The 21112-nt window shown below is 42.2% G+C and overlaps 1 protein-coding gene across 1 annotated transcript in view; it reads right to left on the bottom strand.

Annotated features, from left to right (window-relative positions):
* LOC138665197 (uncharacterized) overlaps nt 1-21112 on the bottom strand; it is a 135491-nt gene that overhangs the window by 45094 nt on the left and 69285 nt on the right. Inside the window, exon 9 of the mRNA XM_069752477.1 lies at nt 10950-11128. Within this exon, the coding sequence (XP_069608578.1) occupies nt 10950-11128 (179 nt within the window). The remainder of the gene's footprint in view (nt 1-10949; nt 11129-21112) is intronic.

The raw sequence follows: 21112 nt of genomic DNA on the forward strand, positions 1-21112 counted from the left end.
TGATCCAGCAAACTCCCAGGTAGTTTGGGATGCACCTTTCCAGGACTCCTTTCATATGCCTTTCTCTGGCCGTCTCACTACTCTGGCTTCCACTTCTCCTGCCCAACATCTTTCCCCACAGTGTCCCAAGCCAGCAGCCGTGGACCTTGTCGAGCGACCTCCTCTGAGTCCCCTTGCTCCTATGTGGCTGCTTCTTTGGTGAAGTATGGGTGGATATGGCTGTGGCACATACAGATACCACAGCCTCCGATTAGCTAGCTGAGTCCTTAGTTTCTCCACTAGAATGGGGCCGGTCCCCTTGCTTGCGAGCCTGGTCCCCCCACTTCTGGATGTGAGCCCCACAGGTGGACTTCTCACTACCCGTGCCTCTAGGACCCCTTCTGTCCTCCCGGGAGCTTCCTTCTGTTTATCTCTCTCTGTTCCTTCTTTAGTTCCATTCTGCAAGGTCTTTCTCTTTTGGTCTCCTCAGGACCAACTGTCACACGTCTGCTTTATTCTCTTTCTTCCTGCAGACTCACTGTCTGCTTCTAGACTGCTCTAATTCACTAGTAAGCGCCTCTACTTTTCCTACCTTCCCCACCCAATCCACAACACCATTTCCTATCCAGGTGCCCCGACTGAACGGGTGTGTGTTGGGCACAAGTGTTAGAGTGCTGGGTGGTGCCCCCTCCTTACCTGAGAGTGGAATACCATACCTCTGGGTTAGGTGCAGTACTCTGTGGCGACTGAACCCTCATACTTACTTTGCAAATCCATACCAGAATGTCTCTGCAATAATGTGTGACGTCACTTTGTCAATGAAAGTCTATGAGAAGGAGGATGTTATATACTTTCATTAAGAAAAGAACTAACTGCCTGTGGAGTGAGCCAGGAATAAGTAGCTATGGTCACATGAGGCAGCAGGGAGCTGAAGCTCTGCTCGAAACGGCCGAAGATGGCGATTTGCAAGTATTGTAATTCATGCACTGTACATACATTATAGTTATCTAACAGATAGTAAAATTTAAAAAAAAGGGCTGGAATGGGACATTAACATAATTACATATTTGCTAGGAAAATGTGTTTTTAAGGAAAAAAGCCTAGAAACATTCCAACAATCTATGTTAGCAGTGTGCAAGCCCTTAACTACCGACAACGTGTCAATTTGTGTCATAGGTTAATCAAGTATATATGAAGCTTGCTCGGAAGCTGAGCCGGCTTCATACCAGGCAGACATTGGATGTGTTACATAGCCAGCATTCTGTCTGTAACGGCAGTGGCCGGACCGTGCTCAGATTGCTGCAGTCTACTCATTTAATTGTCGCTGTCATTCTCTGACACTGACATTTCAATTACAAAATATCCGATGCACTTGCTCCCCAGCTCACAATGACCCCACCATGCAATCACTCAGGATCGATGGGTTACCAGTTAGCCAGGGGCCTGATTAGGGTATGTGCACATGTTGCGGATTTACTGCTGATCCGCAGCATTTTTTTCCGCGCAGAAATGCTACAGAACCGCAAGTGATTTTCAGTACAATGTAAATCAATGGGGAAAAAAATGCTGAGCTAATGGTGCAGAAAATTCCGCACAGAATCCGCAGTGGATTAACTTCTTTCTGCCAGCTGACGGAATAGTACGTCAGCTGGCAGATGCCCTGCTTTGAGGTGGGCTCCGGCGGTGAGCCCACATCAAAGCCGTGACATGTCAGCTGTTTTGTACAGCTGACATGTGCGAGCAATGAGAGCGAGCGGAATCGCGATCCGCTCGCGCCCATTAACTAGTTAAATGCCGCCGTCAAGCGCTGACAGCGGCATTTATCTAGCGCTCCGTGCCTGGCGGCCGGAAGTGCTCGCACCACTGACCCCCGTCACATGATCGGGGGTCAAAGGTGCATTGCCATAACAACCAGAGGTCTCCTTGAGACCTCTATGGTTGTTGATGGCCGATTGCTTTGACCGCCACCCTGTGGTCGGCGTTCAAAGTACACCTGCCTTTCTGCTACATAGAGGTGATTTGTACTTCACCTCTATGTAGCAGAGGCGATCGTGTAGTGCATGCTTCTAGCCTCCTATGGAGGCTATTGAAGCATGCCAAAATTTAAAAAAAAAGTGTTTAAAAATATAAAAAAAAATAAAAAATATATAAAAGTTCAAATCACCCCCCTTTCGCCCCATTCAAAATAAAACAATAAAAAAATCAAAAATACACATATTTGGTATCGCCACGTTCAGAATTGCCCGATCTATCAAAAAACCAAAGGATTAACCTGATCGCTAAATGGTGTAGCGAGAAAAAAATCAAAACACCAAAATTACGGTTTTTTGGTCGCCGCAACATTGCATTAAAATGCAATAACGGGCGATCAAAAGAACCTATCTGCACCAAAATGGTATCATTAAAAACGACAGCTCAGCACGCAAAAAATAAGCCCTCACCTGACCCCAGATCACGAAAATTGGAGACGCTACGGGTATCAGAAAATCGCGCAATTTTTTTTTATTTATTTTTTTAGCAAACTTTGGAATTTTTTTTCACCACTTAGATAAAAAATAACCTAGTCATGTTAGGTGTCTATGAACTCGTAATGACCTGGAGAATCATAATGGCAGGTCATTTTTAGCATTTGGTGAACTTAGCAAAAAAGCCAAACAAAAAACAAGTGTGATGTTGCACTTTTTTTGCAATTTCATCACACTTGGAATTTTTTTCCCGTTTTCTGTTACACAGCATGGTAATACCAATAATGTCGTTCAAAATTACAACTCGTCCCGCAAAAAATAAGCCCTCACATGGCCATATTGATGGAAAAATAAAAAAGTTATGGCTCTGGGAAGGAGGGGAGCAAAAACGAAAACGAAAAAAGCTCCGGTGGTGAAGGGGTTAAAAAAGGACCATGCCAATTCTTTGTCCGTTTCTGCAGCGTTTCTGCACACATTCCACTATAGGAAAATGCAGGGGTAAAAACGCATGAAATCTGCACAGAATTCGCAGTAAATCCGCAGGAAAAACGCACAAAATCCGCATAAAAAATGCAGATTTTTACCTGAGTTTTCTGTCAAGACATGCAGAATCTGCACAGAAAATTCCACAGGCAAATCCGCAACATGTGCACATATCCTAAAAGGTCCCCAATAACTGCCATCTTAGTCCTTCTGTGAAACTCAGGAAAATAAAAGAGAAAGTAAAAACATAAAAAAATATAATAGAATTTAAACCATCTACTGTATTTCTCCCCATAAAAATAAAAAATGTAACATTACATATATCGTACTGTATAAATGGTTTTGCCACGCCCATAAAAGTCTTCTATATTAAAATATAAAACTGATACCATACTACAAAAAAAAAACAGATAAGCCAGAATTACTACTTTTTTGGTCGCCGTACTTTCTCCCCTAAAAAACACAATAAAAAGTGATAAAAATGTCACAAGTGCCCCAAAACGGTATCAATAAAAATGTCACATCAGCATACAAAAAACAAGCACTCATCCAGCTCCATAAACAGAAAAATAAAAAAGGCGCAAGTCTCAGAAAATGGCGACACAAACAAAAACATTTTTTTTAGTTTTTTATTTAATTTGTTTTTGTCTTTTTTTTTTTAACATTAAAAGGACAATAAAACTGGAGATGGTATCGCCATAATTGTACTGGCATGGAGCATCGTGTTGCCAGTTCTTTTTTGCCATTAATCCAAAATAAAATGGTAGAATTGCATTTTATTTTATTTTTTTCTAGATTCGGGATACCGTGAGCATTGAGCAATGTTCCGTCACATAGTGACTGCAGACTTTTGTCCCAGCTCTTAACTATCATTACTTTTTGTGGGTGTATGACACTGTACTGTGTAAATGTTACAGCAGTATATTGTATTGAACGAGGACCCTGTAGCTCAGATGAACGCAAGGAATATTGCTCAGCATTCATTTAGTCAACCTAATATTTGCTCAATTGACTAAAAAAAATCCTAATAAAGAAAATGTTCTAAAATATTCACATAACATCAGCTGGGAAATGATCATTAACTGTTCTCCGCCTTCCCATAAATGTCAGTATTACTATCACACATGGAAATACAGTGCTGCTGAAATGTCCAATGCAGGAATACACAGGAATAAACGCCACCTTGTGGATGCAAAGTGAACTAAGATACAGAAAAATCCTGCAATTAATGTAACAGTGTTATTACTGCACATATTTCCAAAATGTCCATTTTAATATTTTTTTTAAATAATTTATGTAAATCAAATTGTTGCTTGAAATTGGCTGAAAATGTATCCATGAAAGTGGATACACATTGTAATATTGAAAATGTCAACATACAGATGTAGCTATGTTAACTATACCATGATGCAGAATTTGACACTTAAAGGGGTTGTCCAATCATATGATACTGATGACCGATCATGAGGGTAGGGCATCAATGGGCATCCATAATGGATCAGTATGGTCTGATACCAGACACCCCCAACAATCAGCTATTAGCTCTGGCGGTGGCTGGATATAAAAACCACATGCTCTGAACAACTCCATTCAATGTGTAGCATCCGTTGCAGAGTACTGCAGATCAGCTCCTATTCAAGAGAAGGTATATTCAGTCCTCTGAATCAGAATATGTTCATTAATTTTTGTAGCAGCTCTATTTTTTCAGATAATGTACCAAAAAATGTAGGTGTGCCTACACATGAATTTGGGATTTTTTCCTCTACATGGGGTTTTAATTACACAGTTGGGGTGCACCCAAAGGCCGTAGGGTTACTCGGTACCCGGCCGGTTCTTAAAGGGGATGTGGTCACGGCAGCAATGACCAGTCCGTGGCCCTGGGCATCCAACTTAAGTCAATTAAAGGGCAAATAAAGTTTATGGGATAAATGTTCCACCTGTAGTACTCAGCAATAAAGATGTTAGCCGATGCTGATTGAAGAATCCGCTGGGGCTGATAGTGATGCAGCAGAGTTGGCACAGCTCTCCACAGCTAGAGCTTTAGTCCCAGGGCACTTAGGTTGTAAATGATGGTGATGCTGATGGTGGATGTAGTGCAGGATGGATGGCGCAGTAAATAAATGTGAGGACACAGCGTGGTGCAGTTTCCAATGCTTTACTCACAGTTCTTAGTTGCCCCAGCCGGGGTGCTGTGTCCTCCAGGTTTGTGATCCAGCCAGCTCTCAAGCTATTTGGATGCACTTTCCAGAACCCTCTTTCTATGTTCCTTTCTCTGGCCGTCTCTCTGCTCTGGCTTCACCTCTCCTGCCCTGCGCCTGCCACACAGCATCCCAAGCCAGCAGCCTCGGATCTTGTCGGGCGGCAAGCTGTAAGCCCCCCTGGATCCTATATAGCTGCCTTTTCAACGAATGTGTGCAGATGTGACTGTACTTCCTGCAAAAGCCACAGTCTCCGGTTATTTAGCTGAGTCTTTAGTTTCTCCACTAGAATGGGGCCAGTCCCCTTGCCTGCGACCTGGTCCCTCCACCTGACTCTGGTCAGCATGAATACGAGCCCCACGGCTGGATTTCTCACTACCCGTGCCTCTAGGACCCCTTCTGGGAGATTCCTTTTGCTTCTCCCTCTCACTTCTCTGTTCTGTTTGTCAGGAGCTGCAGATACTCACATCTGCGCAGCTCCCCTTCTCTCACAATCTAACTAACTTTCCCTCCTAATTAGCTACTCCCCCTACTCTACCTACCCCACCCACTCCTCCAACACCCTTTCCTATCCAGCCTGGGATGAGGCCATCCTCCCTTAGGGTACGCCCAGGTGCCCTGACTGAAGTGTCTAGTGTCGTTAGTGTTGGATGCAGGTATTGGGTTCTGTGCCGTGCCCCCTCCTTACCTGAGAGCGGAATACCACACCTCTGGGTCAGGTGCAGTATCTCTGTGGTGACTGGACCCCAGGGGCGCCACACAGTTCTACAAAAAAAATTTTTTTCAGGTGCCAATATTTTTTTATGGATTTGGGATATTTTGAGGGTGCTGAATTTAAAAATTCCACTACTTTTGCTGAATTAGTTCTAGTTTTGGAGATAATTTATCCGTGAAACTAATGCATTCCCCCAATGTGACTTGTGCATGATAACAAATGCAATAAATTTTGGCCTTTTGACTCTTTAACAGTGTCTTAGGTTATTACATATCCCATATCGTTATTTTGTATTTCAATTTGTAGGCTTACAATGCTATAAAAGCAACTTTTTGAAGCCAGAATTCTACTGTAACTAATTAATTAGCTATTAAATATCTCAGAAACCAGAGCCAGTCTGACAAAACTGAAGGCATATTCTTAATCAGTGCCATAAACTTAATATAAAACCATTCAGACGTCATTGGCACCAAAATCACTGTATACAAGTGTTATAGAATCAAAGATGGTCTGCAAGGTATGTCACAAATACCGTATATACTCGAGTATAAGCCGAGATTTTCAGCCCAAATTTTTGGGCTGAAAGTGCCCCTCTCGGCTTATACTCGAGTCAAGGTGGGTGGCAGTGTCGGCGGGTGAGGGGGATAGGGCGCTGAGGCATACTTACCTAGTCCCAGCGATCCTGGCGCTCCCCCTGCCGTCCCACGGTCTTCTGTGCTGCAGCTCTTCCCCTCTTCAGCGGTCACGTGGGACCGCTCATTAGAGAAATGAATAGGCGGCTCCACCTCCCATTGGGGCACAGATATGGGGCAGTATGAACGGTGCAGAGCACTATATGGGGCACAGATATGGGGCAGTATGAACGGTGCAGAGCACTATATGGGGCACATATATGGGACAGTATGAACGGTGCACAGCACTATATGGCACAGATATGGGGCAGTATGAACGGTGCACAGCACTATATGGCACAGCTATGGGGAAATAATGAACGGTGCAGAGCACTATATGGCAGCTATGGGGAAATAATGAACGGTGCAGAGCACTATATGGCAGAGCTATGGGGAAATAATGATCTATTTTTATTTTTGAAATTCACCCGTAAATGCTGCATTTCCACCCTAGGCTTATACTCGAGTCAATAGGTTTTCCCAGTTTTTTGTGGCAAAATTAGGGGGGTCGGCTTATACTCGGGTCGGCTTATACTCGAGTATATACGGTACTTGAATACTTATTAAATACAATGTGCATTTTAAATAATTATTAAGGTATTAGTCAAATATATAACTGACCATCTGTGATTCAATATCGAATATGTCGGCAGCGTGTTCCACAGAAATGAGTGGCAATGCAGCAGAGCATTTGGCAACCTCAGTGACGTCTTTTCACTTCAGGCTGAGTCAGTGTGTTCTTGGCTTTGAGATTGAAAGGTTTGGTATTAACTAGACGCTGTCCGTTCCTTCCTAAATATTTAACAATTCAAAGGGGCTGTGGTTACTGATTTAGCAGATGACCATTCTTAAACTTATTTTTTATTTTGTCGCCTAATCTTTATATTTTTCAATGATTCAGAACAGATGAGAAAAACAGCTGTGCAGGAAACTTTTGATGCTTGTGGTGCAGTAGCCAACAAGTAGTATACAAACATGAAAACATATAGAAAGGCAGCATTCACTGTTTCCTGTGGTGAAAAGAAGTCTTTTATTTCAATTCATACTGACATCCAAAGCGGCATAGCGGTGTGTGAGGGGAGATAAGCGAGGAGATGGAAGGACATCCAAAGCGGCGTGTGAGGTGAGATATGCGGTGAGATGGAAGGACATCCAAAGCGGCGTGTGAGGTGAGATATGCGGTGAGATGGAAGGACATCAAAAGCAGCATAGCGGCGTGTGAGGTGAGATATGCGGGGAGATGGAAGGACATCAAAAGCAGCATAGCGGCGTGTGAGGTGAGATATGCGGGGAGATGGAAGGACATCCAAAGCAGCATAGCGGCGTGTGAGGGGAGATATGTGGGGAGATGAAAGGACATCCAAAGCAGCATAGCGGCGTGTGAGGGGAGATATGCGGGGAGATGAAAGGACATCCGAAGCAGCATAGCGGCGTGTGAGGGTAGATATGTGGGGAGATGGAAGGACATCCAAAGCCGCATAGCGGTGTGAGGGGAGATATGTGGGGAGATGGAAGGACATCCAAAGCGGCATGTGAGGTGAGATATGCGGGGAGATGGAAGGACATCAAAAGCAGCATAGCGGCGTGTGAGGGGAGATATGTGGGGAGATGGAAGGACATCTAAAGCAGCATAGCGGTGTGTGAGGGTAGATATGCGAGGAGATGGAAGGACATCCAAAGCAGCATAGCGGCGTGTGAGGGGAGATATGCGGGGAGATGGAAGGACATCCAAAGCTGCATAGCGGTGTGTGAGGGGAGATATGCAAGGAGATGGAAAAACATCCAAAGTGGCGTGTGAGGTGAGATATGCGGGCAGACGGAAGAATATCCAAAGCAGCATAGCGGCATGTGAGGGGAGATATGTGGGGAGATGGAAGGACATCTAAAGCAGCATAGCGGTGTGTGAGGGTAGATATGCGAGGAGATGGAAGGACATCCAAAGCAGCATAGCGGCGTGTGAGGGGAGATATGCGAGGAGATGGAAGGACATCCAAAGCTGCATAGCGGTGTGTGAGGGGAGATATGCAAGGAGATGGAAAAACATCCAAAGTGGCGTGTGAGGTGAGATATGCGGGGAGACGGAAGAATATCCAAAGCAGCATAGCGGTGTGTGAGGGGAGATATGTGGGGAGATGGAAGGACATCCAAAGCAGCATAGCAGTGTGTTAGGGGAGATATGTGAGGAGATGGAAGGACATCCAGAGCAGCATGGCGGCGGGTGAGGTGAGATATGCGGGGAGATTGAAGGACCTCCAAAGCAGCATAGCGGCGTGTGAGGTGAGATATGCGGGGAGATGGAATGACATCCAAAGCTGCATAGCGGTGTGTGAGAGGAGATATGCAAGGAGATGGAAGAACATCCAAAGTGGCGTGTGAGGTGAGATATGCGGGGAGACGGAAGAATATCCAAAGCAGCATAGCGGCGTGTGAGGGGTGATATGTGGGGAGATGAAAGGACATCCAAAGCAGCATAGCGGTGTGTGAGGGTAGATATGCGAGGAGATGGAAGGACATCCAAAGCAGCATAGCGGCGTGTGAGGGGAGATATGCGGGGAGATGGAAGGACATCCAAAGCTGCATAGCGGCGTGTGAGGGGAGATATGCGGGGAGATGGAAGGACATCCAAAGCTGCATAGCGGCGTGTGAGGGGTGATATGTGGGGAGATGAAAGGACATCCAAAGCAGCATAGCGGTGTGTGAGGGGAGATATGTGGGGAGATGGAAGGACATCTAAAGCAGCATAGCGGTGTGTGAGGGTAGATATGCGAGGAGATGGAAGGACATCCAAAGCAGCATAGCGGCGTGTGAGGGGAGATATGCGAGGAGATGGAAGGACATCCAAAGCTGCATAGCGGTGTGTGAGGGGAGATATGCAAGGAGATGGAAAAACATCCAAAGTGGCGTGTGAGGTGAGATATGCGGGGAGACGGAAGAATATCCAAAGCAGCATAGCGGCGTGTGAGGGGAGATATACGGGGAGATGGAAGGACATCCAAAGCAGCATAGCAGTGTGTTAGGGGAGATATGTGAGGAGATGGAAGGACATCCAGAGCAGCATGGCGGCGGGTGAGGTGAGATATGCGGGGAGATTGAAGGACATCCAAAGCAGCATAGCGGCGTGTGAGGTGAGATATGCGGGGAGATGGAATGACATCCAAAGCTGCATAGCGGTGTGTGAGAGGAGATATGCAAGGAGATGGAAGAACATCCAAAGTGGCGTGTGAGGTGAGATATGCGGGGAGACGGAAGAATATCCAAAGCAGCATAGCGGTGTGTGAGGGGAGATATGCGGGGAGATGGAAGGACATCCAAAGCGGCATAGCGGTGTGTGAGGGGAGATATGCGAGGAAATGGAAGGACATCCAAAGCGGCGTGTGAGGTGAGATATGCGGGGTGACGGAAGGACATCTAAAGCAGCATAGCGGCGTGTGAGGGGAGATATACGGCGAGATGGAAGGACATCCAAAGTGGCATAGCGGTGTGTGTGGGAAGACATGCGGGGAGATGGAAAGACATCCAAAGCAGCGTGTGAGGTGATATATGCAGGGAGATGGAAGGACATCCAAAGCAGCAAGTGGCGTGTGAGGGGAGATATGTGGGGAGATGGAAGGACGACGGCCGTTTCGTGCAAAGGGACGTCGTCCTTCCATCTCCCCGCATATCTCCCCTCACACACTGCTATGCTGCTTTTGATGTCCATATGAACAGAAATAAAGGACTTCTTTTCACCACAGGAAACAGTGAGTGCTGCCTTTCTATATTTTACATTTCTTTATATTTTTCACCCTTGTAGGTGATAACATGGCCTCCTCACGAAGACAGTGCTTGAATCATTCAATTTGCTTTTGCTACGTTTGTGGAGAGTATACATTGAGTGAACAAATAAAATCCATTTCTAATTTTGTGAAAAGAGCATTACTAAGCTATTTCAAAATAAAACTAGGGGACCATAATAAGACATGAGCTCCAGACATTGTCTGTAAAGCTTGTATTGGACACCATCGTCAGTGGATAACTGGTACAAGAAAATGTGTGAAATATGGCATATCTTGCATATCTTTGGTTTGCAGAGAACAGAGGAATCACAGTGATGATTGTTACCTCTGTGTGGTTACTATAACGGACATTAATGGATGTAATCTGAGTAAATTATAATTACTGATCTGCCACTACACATTGACTGCAGTTGTTCAGTGTTTATATCCAGCCAGCGAATATTATACTCTTAAAATGTAAGTTAGGCTGCCGTCACACTATCAGTATTTGGTCAGTATTTTACATCAGTATTTGTAAGCCAAAACCAGGAGTGGAACAATTAGAGGATAAGTATAATAGAAACATATGCACCACTTCTGCATTTATCACCCACTCCTGGTTTTGGCTTGCAAATACTGATGTAAAATACTGACAGCCTTAGATGTCAGAAAATGTTATTTACCTTTTTATGCTTGTAGTAGTGAAGACTCCCATCATGTTTGAGAACGAACCACCTCTTCCTCCATCCTTTCAACAATCCTGAATGAGTTCGCTTGTGTAAATAACCCCGGCATGTTGGTCTGGGAGTATTAGGAAAGCGGCTGATGTCTGATCCAACCACCAAGGTCAAAACATCAGGACCTTAAGAACAAAATAAATTAGATAAAATAACAAACCAAAAATATTCAGTACTTAAGTTCCCCTCCGCAATCAGGAATCAAGTACCAAGGAAACGGGCGCAGGTTCAGACACAATAACAGGCACAAACTTCCAGCTTTAGACTGACCTGAAGATGGGTTTTAGGGCCAATTATTTGTGATTTCTCATATTGGTTCATCCACAAATACCGTAACTTACTAGAATTTATTGATGCTATCTCCTGTGTGCACAGGATAACAACATCATTCAAAGTATAATAACAAAATGGACTTATGTTTTAAATATATTGCTAGTTGGACCTTAATATAAATGTCCTGTTGGGGTCACAGTTATGCTGGTCTGACTGCCAACATGACATGTTTTCAGGATTTCCTTGATATTGACCAGGTAACAGAATAATTATCAGAGCATTGCCACGGCTTTCATCTCTACTGGATATATAGATATTGGAACCTATTGGAAGAACTTGAAATCTGCTATTGAGAATTCCTGTGCTACATTGTGCAAACTGAACCAAACCATAGCAGGGAAGCGTAAAGAAAACCTGTCAGCACAATTTTGTACTGTAAAATATAGACATGTCTGTAATGGCGCTGTAATACTGAATAAATTGATACCTTTGGTGAAGAAATCTGTTTTATGGTTTTTCTTTAATCACCGTTTGAAGTTTTCTCCTAATTAGATTTCGGTGCACAGGGGCCGGACTGTGCACGGGGTCTTCTCCTCCCTGTCTGTGATTCCTCAGACCTTCTCCCTGTCTCCGGTCTGTTAATGACAGGTCACTGCTGAGATTTCAAACTTCAAACAGAGGTTGCAGGTCATCCACAGACCGGAGAAAAATGGCGGAGGCGGGGAAACACACACAGGGAGGAGAAGACCCCGTGCACAGTCCGGCCCCTGTGCACCGAAATCTATTGTCAGAAAACTTCAAATGGTGATTAAAGAAGAACCACAAAGTGGATTTTTTTTTACCAAAGACATCAATTTAGTCTGTATTACTGCGCCATTACCGCCATGTCTTTACTCTACATTACAAATTGTGCTGACAGGTTCTCCTTCTACCATAACAATTAAGTTGGAGATTGCAACTTATCATTTAAAGAAAATAAGCAATTCAAGCCAACCTTATTTTGGTAAGGAGCCATACAGGAAGGGGAAAGCTAAAGGTCTCCATGCACAATAGGCGAAAATGGGAAAAAAAATTATTGTTTGTCAGTTAAAGCAATGATCGTTTGTTGAAGGCCCCAAATTTGCTATGGCCTAAATCAGTGAACCTTGACTTTTTTCCTGTCAGTGCTTATCATCATCTGAAATAATTGAACTGTTCATATTGATTGCTCCTTTCCCAAGTTGAAATCAACTATTTAATTCCAGTTTTATCTAATGTGTATGGGCCCCCTACAATAGACTTACAGAAACATGGAAGATGGCCCAAAGGTACATTTACATGATGTACTGAAGAAGAACGATGCTAGAGTGACTATCGCACATATCCTCATACGTTGTGGATAGTATATCCTTAGACGTTATAGGGTGGCGCATGCTAGTCTGGAAAAAGCCCACGTGGACTAGCACATAGATTAATATTGGTCTCTGTGCTGTTCTTTCGCCACATGGATAGCACAAGGACCAAATACATGTTCATCTGCACGCACCCTAAGTAGAGGTCATGAATATTACAGTCCCAAATAGCCTTAACATTGAATTTTTCATGGAACCCTTTTTCCCTATCTCCAGTAAAATGGCTCTGCTGGTAGGGATAGGGTTAAAAATCGGATTTCTCCTTATTGTGACTTCATTTGTCAAACTCAGCTGTGCGCTGCACAAAAGAAATGGGAAAATAGTAGATATTTTGTGCAATGATTGGCACATTGCATCTTTGATTTGACAGAAGAACAAAATGGTTGCAGTGACACACGAACAATGAATCAATCTGTTTTGTTCTGGATTTACAAACCGTCCTAGAAATTAATAAAATCTTTTATACATTTACTATATCATACAGAGAAGGCCTGAGTATAGCATTTCAGCAGAAAAGACTGCAAATTGGTAGCTGTGTTAATATTATTATCCAAAGCTTTTAGTCCATAAAGTGATGATGATAAAAAACAAAAAAAAATTCTGTTGGAAGAAATGAAACAAAACAATATATTTTATTGGTAAAATATGAAAAATTGGACATTGGTCAGCAATGAAGGTGATTTAATGAAGCTGCTTAGAAACCTGTAACTAGATTTTTGCTACCCCACCTGAGAGCAGCCTGATGTATTGGCATAGACCCTGATTCCAGCAATATATCACTTACTGGGCTGCTTCCTGCAGTTTTGATAAAATCATTCTTTTCTCTGATGCAGATAAAGCAGTTCTCTGCATGCTGTGCTCTGTATAACCCCGCCCATACCATTGATTGGCAGCTTTCTGTTTGTACTGTCATAGGCAAAAAGATGCCAATCAGTGGTGTGAACATGGTTACAGAGGTCATGAATATGGAGGACTACATGGCAGGATTCCTAGTCCACTAGTAATGAACTTCGCCTGATAAAACAATGATTTTCTCAAAACGGTATCAAACCCAGTAAGTGACACATTGCTGGAATCAGGCTCTCTGTCTCTACATCATGTTGCTCTTGGATGGGGTAGTAAAAACTTGGTGATGGATTCCTTTTAAGTGAATTGAATAGATTACCATATTCGTTACCGCAATCAATTAGCCAAAGACAGAGCATCGCCTTCTCTGGAAAACTCAGTATGTCCATGAATTACATAAATAGCCCCCTAGTGCAATCCTCATTTGCATTTAGAATATCATTTTTGGGAAAATTGGCATTAAGGTGTTTGCGATGCCGAGAAGCAAATAAACAGGACTTTTTTTAATGTATGGAGCATTATTTGGGGCCCATTAAACTGTATGGGCAATATATGGGGCCCGTTATACTGTATGGAGCATTATATTGGGCCTATTATACTATATTGGGCCTATTATACTGTATGGAGCAATATATGGGGCTCGTTATACTGTATGGAGCATTATTTGGGGCCCATTATACTGTATGGAGCAATATATGGGGCCCATTATACTGTATGGAGCATTATTTGGGCCCATTATACTGTATGGGGCAATATATGGGGCCCATTATACTGTATGGAGCATTATATTGGGCCCATTATACTGCATAGAGCAATATATGGGGGCCATTATACTGTATGGAGCATTACATGGGGCCCATTATACTGTATGAAGCATTATATGGGGCCCATTATACTGTATGGAGCATTATATGTCATCCATTATAATGTATGAAGCATTATATTGTGCCCTTTATACTGTATGGAGCATTATATGGGGCTGGTTATACTGTATGGAGCAATATATGGTCTCATTATTTTGTATGGAGCAATATACGGGGTCCATTATTCTGCATGGAGCAATATGTGGGGTTCATTATTCTGTATGGAGCAATATATGGGGTCCATTATTCTATATGGAGCAATATATGGGCTCATTTTTCTGTATGGAGCAATGAATGGGGTCCATTATTCTGTTTGTAGCAATATATTGGGTCCATTATTCTGTATGTAGCAATATATGGGGTCTATTATTCTGTATGTAGCAATATATTGGGTCTATTATTCTTTATGGTGCAATATATGAGGCCCATTTTACAGTATGGAGCAATATATGAGGCCCATTATACTGTATGAAGCAATATTTGGGGCCCATTTACTGTATGGAGCATTATATGGGGCCCATTATACTGTATGTAGCATTATATTGGGCCCATTATACTGTATGAAGCATTATATGGGGCCCATTATACTTTATGGAGCATTATATGGGACTCATTATACAGTATGGAGCATTATATGGGGCCCATTATGCTGTATGAAGCATTATATGGGGCCCATTATACTGTATGGAGCATTATATGGGACTCATTATACAGAATGGAGCATTATATGGGACTCATTATACTGTAGGGAGCATTATATGGGACTCATTATAATGTATGGAGCATTATATGGCGCCCATTATACTGTATGGAGCATTATATGGGGCCCATTATACTGTATGGAGCAATACATGGGACCCACCATACTGTATTGTGCAATATATGTCGTCCATTATAATGTATGAAGCATTATATTGGGCCCTTTATACTGTATGGAGCAATATATGGTGTTAGAGCTAGAGGAACACACCAAGTATAGGAAAGAAACAACACGGTGCGTTCACAGCCTGGGGTCCACCGTGCAGAGATATCTGCTGCAAAGTAATTGGTGGCACTATATGGCGGTATAAGCGAACTCTGTTAACTTCACAGAATCGCAAAGATATGAAAACGCTGTGCCCTGTTAACCTCACAGAGGATCACAGCTACCTAACTGAGCAAAGCAAAGAGTGGTCATGCAGTCAGCATAGCACACAATCAACTCCTCACCGGAGGTATTCTAGGGGTTTATTTCAGCCGGGCTCTGAATCCAAGCATACAAAACTCCTCACCGGAGGTGCCGGTATTCTAGGGGCTTATTTCAGCCAACCCTAACCACATGCAGACATGGTCACCAAGTAGCAAAGCTGATAACACAGGTTGATACTAGCGCATGGCCATGCAAACCTTTTATAGCCGCAGCAGACAAGGACCTTCCTAGTGGTCCAATGGGAGCTGCTACAGGGCCTGAGCGTGTGACCCCCAACCTCCAATGAGAGATCCTACTGAGGGCATGCTCATTGTGTGCAAAGCAGGACTTAGTCCCAGAAAAGCCTGCTCACCGCTGACCAGTGCAGGCTACAACAGCAGAGCCTGGAAAGGCAGCAGTAACCCTTTGCACAGTATCAGACTGAGTGAGACGCTGGGACCGATGTCTCCGCTGAGCAGGCTCCACTGCGGCTGATGGAGAATGGCAGACCGCAGCAGACATGATTCGAGATTCCCCCTTTGCAGCGGCGGGAACTCGACTCCTAACATATGGTCTCATTATTTTGTATGGCGCAATATACGGGGTCCATTATTCTGTATGGTGCAATATATGGGGTCCATTATTCTGTATGGAGCAAAATATGGGGTCCATTATTCTGTATGGTGCAATATATGGGGTCCATTATTCTGTATGGAGCAATATATGGGGTCCATTATTCTGTATGGAGCAATATATGGGGTCTATTATTCTGTATGTAGCAATATATGGGGTCTTTTTTTCTGTATGTAGCAATATATGGGGTCTATTATTCTGTATGTAGCAATATATTGGGTCTATTATTCTTTATGGTGCAATATATGAGGCCCATTATACAGTATGGAGCAATATATGAGGCCCATTATACTGTATGAAGCAATATATGGGGGCCTATTTTACTGTATGGAGCATTATTTGGGGTCCATTACACTGTATGGAGCAATATATGGGGCACATTATACTGTATGGAGCATTATTTGGCGTCCAGTACACTGTATGGAGCAATATATGGGGCCCATTATTCTGTATGGAGCAATATATGAGGCCCATTATACTGTACGGAGCACTATGTGGTGCCCATAATACAGTATGGAGCACTATGTGGTGCCAATAATACTGTATAGAGGACTATGTGGTGCCCAAAATACTGTATGGAAGACTATATCGTGCCCATAATACTGTATGAAGGACTATGTGGTGCCCATAATACCGTATGAAGGCCTACACTGTCTAAAATGAAAAGCCTGCAGTCACTCGGACTGCAGACTTTTGAATCCCCCAGCGCATGCACTGTGCACGGTGAGGATCTGCCAGTTTGTGAGCTATTGTAGAATTTACAATAGATATCACTCATGTAATGTAAGAAGTAAGTGAAATCTTTGGCATTGTACTATATCTACTGTATATTTCACTGCATCATGAATTCTGGCATGTGTTAAAGGGGCCCACTGAGACTCTTTTGCCCGAGGCCCAAGAAAACCTGGAGTCGGCCCTGTACCGCCCTTCTTGAAACCTATCTTCTATGGAAAGCAATAGAAAAGTCACACTACTGTTATATGGCAGTTCTAAAGTTTCATTGGGTCCCATGGAATGGACTATTAAGTGTCACGCCAAAAAATAGAATTACGAGCAGTATGAGAACAGTTGATAAAGGCTTCCTATAAACCATAATGTGGCACCTTTTATGTACTGTATGGCTTATTAAATAAATCTGGATTTTTTTATATACTGACATCATTCTGCGATATTTCCAACTGCAGCATTTGGTAAAATGGTATTTGTGAGTTAAACAATCAATCTAATATCTCATTTATAATTTGGAAGTGACTTTAACTCTATATACCTAATATAACATAATGACATATTATTATATCTTGTATTATATGTATAGCGCCAACATATTCCTCAGCGCCATACAATTCAGGAAAGTAGCAAAAACACAGAATCACAAACAATATTTGATAAAACAGCTACTAAGTAGTAATATAAGAAATGATTGTTCCCAAGAGCTTACAATCTAAAGGATACTGAGGCAAGTTGTTACATGATACAACAGATAGGGTGGGTGTCTTCAAAAGACCAAGGGGCTTCAAATTCTGGAATTATGAGGAATTGCATAGGCCTTCATGAGGAGGTATTAATCAGGGGACTCAAAATATGAAAAGAGGAAGTATGCTTAATTGTGTGAATCTAGGGAACAGATGCAGCCCACTGCCCAGGGAAGACTTGTATGGAAGATGTACAATAAAGAAGAAAGACTAAATTCAATAAGAAATTAAAGAGCGTGAGTAAGATGATAAAAGAAGAGATGTAGGAAGGTGGTATCCTCTATAGGTGAAGACCTGAGGTTTAAATATTTCTTTCCTACTGTGACAAGCAGGAGGTATAAACATTAAAAAACAGTCCACAGATTTCTAGAGCCATAGGTACAGTTTTCTTTAAAGGAGTTGTTTGTTGTTTAGATAAAAGTCTGCAGTTACTCCGACTTCTGAATCCTTACAGTGTGCAATGAGCTTGCTGTCGGGATTCTCCGATGTTGCCGGAAAGATCAGAAGAGCAAGTGACAGCAAGTATTCAATATGCATTCTTCTGGCCACATTCAGGGTTGATAACTTGACTTTTTTTTAAACATCTCATTAAAATTCATGGACAAATAATATATTTTATGGACACATTGGAAAACCTTATTCAACGATTAGAATTATAAGTGATACATATCTATAGCCCGTAATTCTGATATGAAGACATCAGCTGCGTTCACTGTAAACTGTAATGTAAGGGTCTAAATAATCTGTAAAAAATCCTTCAAGAAAGGATTCAAGAAAACCATGGACACCTTCATTTTTTTACAGACAGGGCAAAAAAGTGCCCTATTTTTATGGACTGTCCTGAAATTTCTGAATGGTTGGCAACCCTGACTACATTGATAATACAGAACTTGAAATATCACTGCAGTTAATCTCTTCCGTAAATACTGGGTGCCTCTAAAAGTGTGGAGGCCCTAGGAAATTGCCCAGTACACTCCCCAACACTGGAAATGAGAATAACAACAGACATATCAAAAGACTAGAAAACTGCTCTAAGGATCAGTGCCCACCAACCATATTCATTGTAAATACCCTAGCTGTGTTGGAACCCCCTGGCATCCAGCACTTAAGGCACATGCCCCAAAGCTACATCTCTGAAGACTTCTTCCACCAAAAATGGCCCAGCTCTGGACCACTTATATAGTAAAAATGTGTCCTCAATGCCAGGTTGGCTATTAGCAGTGCCAAATATTTTGACAATGGGGGAGACTACAGGTGCTTCTCACAAAATTAGAATATCATCAACAAGTTAATTTATTTCAGTTCTTCAGTACAAAAAGTGAAAATCATATATTAGATAGGGTTATTACAAACAAAGTGATCTATTTCAAGTGTTTATTTCTGTTAATGTTGATGATTATGGCTTACAGCCAATGAAAACCCAAAAGTCATTATCTCAGTAAATTAAAACACTTTATAACACCAGCTTGAAAACTGATTTTAAAATCTGAAATGTAGGCCTATTGAAATGTATGATCAGTAAATGCATTTGATATGTGGCTGGGGATCTTTTTGCATCAATTACTGCATCAATGCGGCGTGGCATGGAGGCGATCAGCCTGTGGCACTGCGGAGGTGTTATGGAAGACCAGGATTCTCTATGGGGCTATGGTAAGGCAAGTTTGCTGGCCAATCAATACTGTTGTTTTTAAACCAGGTATTGGCACTTCTGACAGTGTGGATAGGTGACAAGTCCTGCTGGAGAATGAAATTTCCATCTCCAAAAAGCTTGTTGGATGAGGGAAGCATGAAGTGCTCTAAAATTTCCGGGTAGGCAGCTGCTCTGACTTTGGTCTTGATAAAACACAGTGGACCTACACTAGAAGATGACATGGCTCCCCAAACCATCACTGATTGTGGAAACTTCACACTAGACCTCAAACAGCTTGGATTGTGCCTCTCTACTCTTCCTCCAGACTCTGGGACCTTGATTTCCAAATGAAATGCAAAATTTACTTTCATCTGAAAACAACACTTTGGACCACTGAGCAACTGTCCAGTTCATTTTCTCCTTGGCCCAAGTAAGATGCTTCTGGTGTTGTCCATTGGTCATGAGTGGCTTGACAAAAGGAATGTGACACTTGTAGCCCATGTCCTGGATACGTCTGTGTGTGGTGGATCTTGAAGCAATTACTCCAGTAGCAGTCTACGCCTTGTGAATCTCCCCCAAATATTTGAATGGCCTTTTCTTAACAACCCTTTCAAGGCTGCGGTTATACCGGTTGCTTGTGCACCTTTTTCTACCACACTTTTTCCTTCCACTCAACTTTCCATTAATAATGTTGGATACAGCACTCTATGAACAGCCAGCTTCTTTAATAATGACCTTTTTTTGGTTTCCCTCCTTGTGGAGTGTGTTAATGACTGCCTTCTGGACATCTGTCAAGTCAGCAGTATTCCCATGATTGTGGATCCTACTGAAACAGTCTAGGGGACCCTTTTAAATACTTAGGAAGCTTTTGCAGATGATTTTTGTTAATTATTCTAATTTACTGAGATAATGACTTTTGGGTTTTCATTGGCTGTAAGCCATAATCATCAACATTAACAGAAATAAACACTTGAAATAGATCTCGCTCTGTTTGTAATGACTCTATATAATATATGAGTTTGGTATTGAAGAACTGAAATAAATGTACTTTTTGATGATATTCTAATTTTGTGAGAAGCACCTGTACATTCTCTCACAATCCAAGAGTTTTATATAATCATCTGTACTAAAAAAAGGAATAATTTTGCACTGCAGCCACTGATTCTCAGGCAAAAATACTTAAAAGGTATTTTTGCTGTATGCATTTACTAGCATTATCTACTGCATACACATGTGTGATTGTATACTGCATATACAGTACTCTGCATAAGCAGTTACTCTAGCTAGGCTGAGGAATAATTACGGGGTGCAAACTAGCTAGTGATTTGGAGGAAGGGATTTTGTAGGGTAAGAATAAAAGCCAAGTTGTCTTCAGTCTTACCATGATTAATGTTGAAAGTAAAGAATTGATGTATATTTCCTATTTTGGGGCCATACATAGGAGAAACGCGTTTTGTAAGCACAGCGAGCACAGTTCTGTAGCTGCAGTTTTTTTCTGATGGGAAAAAATTAATGTACAATTAATATTGCTGCCAGCCTGCAAATGTTATCTGCTTTATATACTGTGTTCAGCAGCTGAAATAATGCTGCGGAATAAGTTGGCGTTATATGTACAAAATGGGAACTAAACAGTGTAAATAATAATTATTCTCTAAGTATTTTGTGCAGTTATTTGTATAGTTATACAGTTAAAACCAGAAATTTACATACACTATATAAAAAGACATATATGCATGTTTTTCTCAATATCTGAAATGAAATCAGAATAAACATTTCCCGTTTTAGGTGAATTAGGATTACAATAATAATTACAATAATAATAATAATTATTAT

Source organism: Ranitomeya imitator, chromosome 1 (assembly GCF_032444005.1).
Source record: "Ranitomeya imitator isolate aRanImi1 chromosome 1, aRanImi1.pri, whole genome shotgun sequence".
Classification (NCBI taxonomy): Eukaryota; Metazoa; Chordata; class Amphibia; order Anura; family Dendrobatidae; genus Ranitomeya; species Ranitomeya imitator.